The 11206-nt window shown below is 41.4% G+C and overlaps 1 protein-coding gene across 1 annotated transcript; it reads left to right on the forward strand.

Moving 5' to 3' along the window:
* The first annotated feature begins 888 nt into the window (after positions 1 to 888).
* On the forward strand, positions 889 to 7546 carry LOC116255912 (MADS-box protein GGM13-like). Its single transcript, XM_031631998.1, has 4 exons — positions 889 to 1032; positions 4543 to 4694; positions 6807 to 6876; positions 7004 to 7546. The coding sequence occupies exons 1-4, from the start codon at positions 889 to 891 to the stop codon at positions 7169 to 7171; spliced, it is 534 nt and encodes a 177-aa protein (XP_031487858.1). The 3' UTR covers positions 7172 to 7546.
* Positions 7547 to 11206: the final 3660 nt, after the last annotated feature.

Raw genomic sequence — 11206 nt, forward strand, 5'->3', positions numbered from 1 at the left:
TTTTTTGTTTTTATTGTGGTGGTCCAGGAGTTGTGCATACAGTGCTTTCTGAGAGTATCATAATCATCGAAACCAGAGGTATTCTTGTTCTCAGAGATTGTGCACTGTTTGTTTTTTGAATTGCATCATTGCAGTTCTTTGAAGAACTGGACGATTTATTTCGGGTATCATCTTATACTATGGTTTCTAGAGTCACATTGGCAAATGAAACTGTTTAGAGTTCAACGACGTTATACTTTGCATTCGCAAATCTTTCTCTTTCTTTTCCCTTGTTAAGCACACAAGTACTGCATATGCTGAGATGGGTGAAGCATGAGAGGGGGGAGCATATGCGACAGTGTTGGATTTGGTTGCACAACAGATGTTCTCTTCATATATACTTTTGTAGGGAATGTTCCAACCTCGGCTTGTTTTCCTTGGTTTGGGTTTTAAAGTTTGTGGTAAATCATCATCATGATCATCAAGTTTATTGGTCAATTTTAGTTTAATGATTTTCGCGTGGGTAAGGTTCGGAAAATCAGTTTGTTTTAGTGCATCTATGTGACTTTCGTGTGGTAAGGTTCGGTGGTGAAAGGCTGGATTCTCAATGAAAATTCTGAAAGAGTCATAGAACAATTTTTTTGTTAATCTTGATTAGTACGCTAAGCCAATCTGATCTCAAAGTTCTTTTTTCAAAATGAAAAATTTGCAGCCAATATCGAGTTTTCTGCTTCATAGCTGCAGACGGTATGAACATTGTTCAGTTATGTTGGCCTCAGATATGAACTCTAGCAAAGCAAGAAGGAACTCTGACCTATTTCTGATACATTCCGGGGCCGGCCTTAACTCTGTTGTTCCTGCAGCGCCCTGGTGTTGAACCCTGCCAGGTTTTGGGAGGAGCAGGCCCAGATGGCCCTGCTCGGCCTCTGTGCAAACTTCATCCTTGGCCACTTCATGGTCTTCATCCACGACGTTGACATCTTCGACCGCATCTTCTCCAATATCAACCCACGGCGTGATCCACCTGATCAGCCACTCCTTCAGCAAGAAGCTGTTCGGCGGTCAGCATCGACCCCAACTTCACCCCTCATGCCCTCTCCTCCTACATAGTCGCCCAGCAAGCGGTAATCCATGCTCACCTCCGCTCCTAGCGCGCCCTCTGATCTTCCTCCCCCATTCCCCTTTGCACCTGTTACCGCGACATGAACCTCGAGGCGACGAGGGGTGAAGTTGGGGATAAAAATAACATCAATGGTGATACCGTTTTTCAAATTATAATACCTTTTATATCATTATCAAATACGAACCTTTGATTATTAGATCTAAAAGTACTTTTAGTAATCACATTGTGTTTCTTGAAACAAAAAAACTTTGCTTTTGAAAAATAATCTTTTATTATTGTTATTATCAAACGCCTTCTAAAGCAACGTGCCTTTGTTCTATAACCATCAATTTGATCCCAAAAGTTGTCCTATTTTTGAAAAGCCAATAGTTTGAATAACTCATGGCACCGTGGTGTTAGTTCTACGTTAAAAAATTTATATGTGCTGGACGATACAAACCACGACTTGTTCATGATGTGGCATAAAATCTTCACCTAAACCCTGGCCACCCATCTACTGACTTAGATTGGGGTTAGGCAGATCTTGAGACTGGAGTTGGGACTGCAGTACTTGAACATCTGCCCGCTGCTGGAAAATATTATGAGTCCGATCTGGCAGTTCCATTCTCGCTTCATGATAATCTCCATACTTACCAGTACTTGAAAATTGAAGAGCATTACGATGGAAGCGTCCAATACAAAAAGGAGGATTAACAGATGACATCTGAGGCCTCTAGGCATCATGGTGCTTGCCCTGCTATCTAGGCAACGCGTGGGGCCGCATTTTGATTGAGCTCTATGAAAAGTGTTCCTTTGAACATCAATATATCACCAACTTTCCATGTTAATAAAAGGAAATCTTCTAGTGTAAACATAGTCCATGGATAAAGAAGACCCAAGAAAGGGATGTTGGGTTTAGTTGAGTGCTTGCCTTAGAAATAAGTGTACTTGCGTTCTACAACATTTAGTGTTAGCTTTTATGCGTTCACCATTCTTCCCATCAACCACTCCTCATGTTTTCATTTAGAGGCCATAATGGCTGAGAGATTTGGTCCCTCCATTTCCTTTCATGTCTTCCTCATTGTTGTGAACATGATTCCAAGCCTAGAGCTACAGAAAGAGAATAATTCCCCTATCCCCAAAGAGAGAGAAGCTTGTCAATCGCGCATGCATACACACACCCACACATCTAGGTGCATGCATACAGAAAGGGTGGGGTGAGTGAACTTCAAATCTGAATTTGTTGTCGCCATGGCCCTCAGTAACCATTAAATAAGAGGGGTTGTAACTTATAACATCTGTGTGCTTCATATGAGTAACAGTAATTAAGCCTGCAGTTTGGACATGGAGGATAGGTGGTTCAATAGCTTAATCTTCACAACATGATTCAAATATCTTGGTTATTCATTGAAGTCTAAAAATTCGGCATGCCCTAACGCAGGCACAAGTTGGAGATGAATTTTGACTCCCCCTTTCTCTTTACTACTTTTGGAAAGCAGAATGCAAGGACATGCAATTTTTTTTAAACTAATGATAGAACTTTTCTTTTCCTAATAGTCAATTAGTATAAGCTGAAGGTGGTGGGTTGGATTACTCTCTCTCTTCCTCTCTTTGTTTCATCTGTATAAGTGGGTGGGGGAATGTGTATATGACCACTGGGAGGAGGTGGCCGACCTTGACCTCATCGGAAATCCTTGCCGGTAGGGACGACGAAACAGGACAATTGGTGTGGTATGTGGTGGCGATAGGTGTACGGTTTAAACATCACACTTAAGTAGAACTTAAGCGAAGGAAAGGAAACCAGAAAAAGACGCGGTGCTCTGCGTCTTAGACTTAAACCTCATTCTAAGGTAGGAATAGTCGTTGTGAATGACAATGATTCTTTTCTCCTTTCTGTCCATATCTTCTACTTGATGTCTGCCTGTTTAATGTCTTGTGCTGCTGCTCATTAACCCCATGACTTGTATATCAAGGTGGACCTGCAGACCCACCTTGATATACAAGTCTTGGGGGCTAATGAGCAGCAGCACAAGACATTAAACAGGCAGACATCAAGTAGAGGTACTGGGTTTGCCATGTGGGTCTGCAGGTCATCTGAACAGGCAGACTGTTCTAAGTCAGTAGATGGGTGGCCAGGGTTTAGGTGAAGAATTTATGCCACATCATGAACAAGTCGTGGTTTGTATCTGACTTGATCAAGGTGCTTTCTTTTTCTCTCTCCCTTTCTTTGGAATGGCAAAGTTGGGGTTAGGCAGATCTGAACCAGAGGACGATGTCCTTTCGTCAAGTAATCAAACTGCACTTTAAGCATATCAAGGCGACGAGCACAACAAACAGATGCAGATCTAGTTGGATCCAGAGTCCAAAGACCATGCCCAACAAATGAAATCTTCACCTAACCCTGTGGACCAACAAAATGCGCATATAGCCCCAAGTCCTTAACTATCTTAAATAACTGTGTGAGAGCTCTAACATTCAATCTCTCTCCCTCACACAAAATTCCATCTAATTCAAGGTCACAATTTTAATTTCTCAACCACCCCTTTTTGTTTTATTTATGCTTTGAGTGAGTGGAAGGTGGCAGCCATCCATGTATTTATGCTAAAACAGTCAAATGCCTCGATGAAGCATTGATGGGATCCTTGGCCTCCATCCACTCCGCGAAGCCATTAATGGGTCGGGCCCTTATGTTCTAGGAAAGGCATGAAAAATGTTTTCCGAAATACAACCTGAGAATCATCCAGCACATATAAATTTTTTAACCTAGAAGGTGCCATGAGTTATTCAAACTATTTGCTTTTCAAAAATAGGACAACTTTTAGGATCAAATTGATGGTTATAGAACAAAGGCACGTTGCCTTAGAAGGCGTTTGATAATAATAATAAAAGATTATTTTTCAAAAGCAAAGTGTTTTTGTTTCAAGAAACACAATGTGATTACTAAAGGTACTTTCAGATCTAATAATCAAAGGTCCGTATTTGATAATGATACAAAAGATATTATAATTTGAAAAACGGTGTCACCATTGATGTTATTTTTAGATTTATAGATCAAATGGTAAGCATAAACCTATCATATTTTTAAAAATAACTTTGCTTTTTCTTTGTAACCTGGGTCTCAAAAGCATTATGACTTACTGTTTTCTTAAGACACGTTATCTACATATAACTATTACTGTTTATCTATATAGAAATTAATTGGGTCCTTTTCATGAAAAAAATTTTAACTTGCTTTTATATCAAATTCAAAAGTGCAGCAACGACTCTCTATTCTCCCCCTCCCAAAAATGGCACCAGAGGGCGGTTACCCGTCCACACCACCTTTTCCTTTTTCCCTTCTCGGGACAATACCACGAATACGAAGCAGGCAGACCTCATTCATGACTGAGAGCACCTCCCCTCCTCCCTTCATGTCTCTCTCTCTCTTCTGTCCATCACCGCGTTTCTCATTAGGAATTTAGGATGGAGAACGCGGGCAAGTTTCGTTCTCCAAGCGGCGGGGCCGGCTGCTGAAGAAGGCGCATGAGATCGCCGTTCTCTGCGATGCCCAGATCGGACTCATCCTCTTTTCCAGCAGCGGGCAGATGTTCGAGTACTGCAGTCCCAACTCCAGGTTCCTCCATATATCTCTGTTGCAGCAATGCTGTTCTGTTTTACAATTGTTTTCTCTTGCCTTGGATCTTGGTCTAGAAAATTTGATGAAGTGAAGCCTTTAGTCAGATTCTATATATTTTGGTAGTATGTGACAAGTTTTCTGATTTTCTGCTTACTTTTATTTGACTATGAAGCGATTCCAGGTTTCATAGTTATGAGATCCTGAAATCTTTGACCGAATTGACAATAAAGACTTTGCTTTAAGATATTTAGGATCATTCCTTTTCCTTCAGATGGTTTTATAGATGCTAGCGTAAATCTTGACATGAAAATGACATTGCTTTCTTTCTATTTAATTTGAACATGTTGTCTCAGCCTCTGAGTCCATCTTCTTCTCCAATGGATTATTTTGACTAAAAAATCGAAGGTGCCTATCAAATAATTTTGTTCTGATATGCTTGTTATGAAGAAGCTGGCGATACGATGATCATGAACCATAGTTAATTGACGCACGACTGTTAATCAAAAGGATTATATAAACGAATCACGATAGTCGAACCAAATTAACTGAGTCTTGGGGTTAATGAGCAAGACATCAAGTAGAGGTACTGGGTTTGGCATGTGGGTCTGCAGGTCATCTGAACAGGCAGACTGTTCTAAGTCTGTAGATGGGTGGCCAGCGTTTAGCTCGCCGGTGGATCTTGGATCGTTGATCATAGAGATGGACGGCTTAGCTTCAGCTGCGCCTAGGGTTTCTGGTTCCTTCTTGGAGCTAGGCGGAATCTAAGGTCCAACGATAGAAAGATGGACGGCCTGAATCTCTTTGGTGATTGAGATGAGCGGTCGGGGTTCCTTCCGCCTCTAGGGTTTAGGTGGGGCGAGATGAGCGGCCAGGAATCAATCTCGGCTTAGATGTTTTAGATGGGTGGCCAGGGTTTAGGGTTCCTAGATGGAGGGCTGAGATTTACCCGTTGCTAGGGTCTATGGATGGACGGCTGTGGTTTATTTCGGGCTACATCAATGGCCTGGATGGCTTGGAAGGGTGAACGGATGGATCTTAGGGTTTCTAGAAACATCTAAGCGCGAAGCTAGAGATGGACGGTCAGGATCTGGAGGGTGAGATGGATCCGGGATCTGGATCAGGATAGCAGATCTGATTTTGTGAATTGATCCAAAGACCTATTCCGAAATGGTGTTGGATCGAGATCTGTTTGGGTCGGTCATGTTGCATGGGTCTGAATCGGCTGACCCGGTTTAGCGGTCTGATCTGGATGACTTGCCTCTGCTGACTCGTCCCGAGTCCCTAGTAATCGGTTGGTTCCCTGGACCTGGTTGGTGCAGGTTTCAGACCCGTCCTAAAGGCTCGGATCCAGTACCAAGGAGTGATGCGGGTTCGGGTTATGGATTTATAACTCATCCAAACCCGCCCTCTGTTACATGGTCCAGACCCGTGTCTGGGTAGCCCGCGTCACCTTGGTGTTCCGATAGAGTGTCCCCTGTACCCCGGCGTGTCCCGCTTTACAAGCTTTGAGTGTCCCGCCCAAGAAGCCTCAAGACGCTGGGCGTCCTCCCTTGGGCACACCCCTTGCTTGCTGGTGTATGTTGCCCCTCATGGCTTCCTGAAAGGGGTAGATGGGTTTCTTGAGTAATTTTGAGGTTTAAATTTTCCAAGATTCATCTTGAGAATAGTTAAGGAAAGGAAGTGGATGACTCTATTCGTGAAATGTGCAGGAGGAGCTGGTAATTTGTATGGTAAAAGAACGACATGCATATAAACTTTTGCTGCTATGCGTAGCTTAGAGGAGCCGAGATGCTAAGATTTCAATCCAACTGCTACTAGTTAGCCTGCAGGACATATAAACGAGAATTCCAGATCTAGGAACTTTAACGATTATGAAGGGAGAGCTACCCAATTAAATACCACATTTTGTTGGTCGATTGCACTAATAATCTGCCAGATCTTTAGACGTTTTCTCTTCTAAAATATAATTTTCACAATCAGATGTCTATACTCTGTTTCTGTTTTTAAATGTTGTTAGTCATGTTATAGAATATTTATTTCATCCTTGTGAGCGCATAGTAGCTATTACCATGTATCAAATGATGAAATAGAAAGTGGTCATTCTTGCAGCATGCGCCAGATTATTGATAGATTCAAGGAAGCATCAGGCACTCGAATTCAGGAATACGATGATAAACAGGTTGGTCAGCAGCGACAGATCTTCGCATTTCTTTTTTCCTTTCAGGTAAATTAGTAGGATGTACAATATTGTAGAAGATTGATTCTCGCAATTGAGTTTGATAAGATTACCTGACCATTGCCAACAGACATACCGTGAGATGACGAAAATCAAGAATGAGAATGACAAGCTGCAAGCAACCATGCGACAGTTAACTGGGGAGGGTCTCACCACTCTCACCAAGACCGATTTGAAACACCTTCAGAAGCAACTTGAAGTTTCACTAGATCGAGTTCGCTCAAGGGAGGTACAATGACAACGACAACTCCTCATGCTCTGCTCTATCGCTCTATTTCTCGCTCTCCCTCTCTATCTATGGGGTGCACTAACACATGGATGCTTAGGCAGATCGAGTTGCTCCAAGAAGAGCTTGGAGAATTGCGTAGGAAGGTACCACTTACTTACAGTTATACACAAAATTGTACTGGTGATTCATTCTTGTTTTTTTTGTGCTGGTTCCATCTTCCTCTTCGGCCATGTAACGAGTTCTCTTCCTTGTTCTAGAGAGGGAAAGAAACAAAGAAAAAAGAAGAAGATATTACATTTTCACTTTTACCTAGCTTGTTTCTCTCACGCCAAAAGGCAAAGAAGCCCCTAGTGATAGATGACCCAGTGCGGGTTGACGACTTTGACACTGAAGGTCTCTGGATTGCTCTTCTTGAGTACCAAAGTCGAAAACCCGTGCTGGGTCATCTATCACTAGGGGCTTCTTTGCCTTTTGGCGCGAGAGAAAAGTGAAAATGTAATATCTTCTTCCTTTTTCTTTGTTTCTTTCCCTCTCTACAACTTGGAAGAGAAGTTACATGGCCGAAGAAAAAGATGGAATTAACAGGAAAAAAACAATGAATCACTTGTTCAATTTTGTGTATAACTGTAAGTACAAGTGGTACCTTCCTACTCAATTCTCTAAGCTCCTCTTGGAGCAACTCGATCTTCTTAAGCATCCATGTGTTAGTGCACCCCATAGACAGAGAGGGAGAGCGAGAAAGAGAAAGATAAAAAAGAGCATAAGGAGTTGTCGTTGTCTGTAAGGCGTGATTTCTTGTAAGATTCACATCAAACGAATCTTTATGGGATAATATTAGCTTCTATTTATGAAACAAACTCCAGTGCAAAAGAAATAGGCAGTTATTATGCTATCAAGTTCTGTAACCGAATTCGAACCCGACTCAAATAGCATAAAGATGCGATTAATCTATTACATATATATAAATATGAGATCTGATGCTAGTCAGACCCGAATGAGGTTTCAAAGAAATAAGATGTGAAATCAAGTTCAAAATATGGACCCAATTACACTGAGAAAGATCATGCTAAGTTGATAAAAATTTGAATCCAATTAAACTGCTTACCTCCCTAAATCTGATCATTGACCAGATCTGGACTTGGTTTTGCATGCATTTGAAAATTCGAGGCCAAGAGACAAACAACCAAATCCACTTAAGCTACCTGATTTGCCGTTAGGTATTAACCATTTCTCACTCTAGGGTTGCAACAACCCGATCCATGACTGATCCAAGAGGAGCATGGAATAGCTGGTGAGGTGGCAGACTGGTAAAAGTCTAGTCGTCAATTCGATTCTCAAGGGCACTCTTTCTCTGTGCTTCAAATGGTGGATGTACGGTACTTCATTAATATATGCAACATATTTGTAGAAATAACATCTATTGGAATCAAAGTGGGGATCAGTAAAATCTGATAAAATTTATATTTTCACAAGCTGATTCCCACTGAAAAATTGGGTGGCATATACACGCACAGACACAGACGCGCACAAGATTCTGTCAACTGCCAACATAGTCAAATATGAACACTTGATGGGCACTAACTTTCAATGATGTAGTCAGTATGATATGGAAGTTTACAAACAGATACACATAACGTAACTTTTCTAAAAGTTTCACTTTTTGAACGGGACAATTTTTTTTTGTATTTGACGTTTCTTATCTCCATATTGTATATGGCTATATTAGCAATTAAAGAAAATAACTACACGGCTGACCTTATTTTTGTTCCAGCGTGATTTCTAGGCTAGCAGTTAGAAAGCTGCCAATTCAAATCCGAGACTACTTTGCATCATATTCTTTCAAATTTGAATGACATTCAAAAGGCGCAAATTAAATGTTTCAAGAACTTACGTTTTCTGGTTTCTTATACTTTTGAACACACAAATTGGCCACTAACGCAACACTAGACCCTAAAAGCTTCCACAATGACTCAGACGCTGAGATGCTCGGCTCACTCATCCCTACTCACACTCTTCCCCTCTGGCGCCGGTCTTTATAACACTAAAGCGACATTAAGAACCAAGTTTCAGCTAAAACCAAGGCTTTAACTAGGGTTGGAATTAGTAACATGTGTCTTCGTTGCGTTTGATAGCCATGGATCTAATACCGAATGCTGCATTAAAAGGTGTCTTTTGGGAAATCCATAGTTTAAACAAACCGAGTATCTTAATATCATGGATTTTAAATTCATGCTACATGTTAAAGACCATAGATTTAAGGTCGGATAAGGGTGGAGTGAGGTCTGGCCTTAAATCCATGAATCTTAAATATTAGATCATCGCATATCTCAAATCTACGGTGAAACAAGCACAACCTTATCGTCACAATTGCATGTCCCATATCTCAGATCGACATGATTTGAAATTCTCAAATTTTACGCCAAGGTTTCTCGCCCACAGATTTCAATAGGGACTTTAGATTCCTCATTCCAAAGCAGATATAGCCGGCTGAACCAGCCGGCACCTCCCTTTCTCTAGCTAGAGATTCATAGATTTGGTGGACAACAGGAATATCATAAATTCATGGTTCTAAAATCCGCGGTTTAATAAGACCATGGATTTTAACTGGGCCCAACATCAAATCTATACCGATCCCAAATGCAAGGCAATCAAAGGCCCCCTAATAGAATTGGACATTGAATCTTTATCTAAAAGATATGTACTATATTATGTAGGAGTTGGAAATCAGACAAGTCACACGTTAAGGGGCATAGCATATTTGGTCGGGTAGGCAGTGTATAAAAGGTACATTGCCGGCTTGATTCCCGTGGATAATACTCTTCTGGGACCACCCACAAGTGGGATTGTGATACCCCTTAAAAGTGTGTTGAACGTCACTTAGGCTGCTGATGTAGCCCTCGACCCCCGATGCAAGAGGAATGAGGTAGCCTTCTGGCTTCTCTTTTGGGCAGTAGATTGTTAACCTCCTACACATTCAGAAAATCAATCAAGTCAAGCTTACTCATGCTTATAGTTGGATCTAGACAATATATTTATTTAAATAGCCTGGTTTGAACTGGGTCATTACAGAAAAGCTATGCGCTTCAATGCTGAAAGCAGTCGGATTTGAGCTCTAGATCTTTTGGTCCAGAGCTAAATACTGCAGAAAAACCATTTTGATTGATATTATGTCAAGAATGCATCTCGCACATCTGCTGCTAGTTAACAGGCCTGTGTGAGAAAAAGTGAGCACCTGGTTGCTATTCAACAAGCCTGTGTGAGCAAAACTAAGGCCAACTCATCACTTAGGCTCATTTGCTGAACCAAATTTGTGAATTCAATGAAGCCTTTCATGAGCTGAATTTCCTTAATTTTTCACTTGAGAGAGCAACTGCATCTTAGAAGAAAATGGTTACGAGGGAAGGTGATGTTCCTTGAGAAACATTGAAAATAAGCTGATAGTTGATTGGTTACTAGCAATCTCAGTACCATAAGTTAGATTATGAGAACTGGAATCATATTCAACTAGAATGATGCTACGAAGAAAATGTGGTAGTTTTGAGTCTGTCAATTGCAACCCCAGTTACATAAGTTATTACTAGTCGATGAAAACCAAATGTGCACAATCTACTTCCTATAAGCTGGTTATCAACATTTCCTAGCAAAAATTTATGACCACTACACCAAAGAGGAAGTGTCACAATATGCTTTATGAATCACGAAGGTGGTACCATGTGATACCAAAGAGAAGATTACACAATTTCCATCATTTTATAACACAAGGAGAAAGTTCAGCTGGGGAGAAGGGAGGTCAGGTGCAGGGTCTCTCTTACATATTCTACTTGATCATAATTGTGCAGCTTCTATGATCCCATGATAGAAAGTGGAAGTTGCATCATTCTGGTTCCACTCATCTAGGACATGAAGACACTGCATGCCAAGGCAATGTGGGCCCCACACACCGGTGCATTGCTCACGTGTCGGGGTCTCGGCCTGCCCTTTATTCTGAACTACAACAGGGTACCAGAGAAGCCTTTCTGTCAGCAGGGTTCCTTGAACCTGACT

Source organism: Nymphaea colorata, chromosome 6 (genome assembly GCF_008831285.2).
Source record: "Nymphaea colorata isolate Beijing-Zhang1983 chromosome 6, ASM883128v2, whole genome shotgun sequence".
NCBI classification, from domain to species: Eukaryota; Viridiplantae; Streptophyta; class Magnoliopsida; order Nymphaeales; family Nymphaeaceae; genus Nymphaea; species Nymphaea colorata.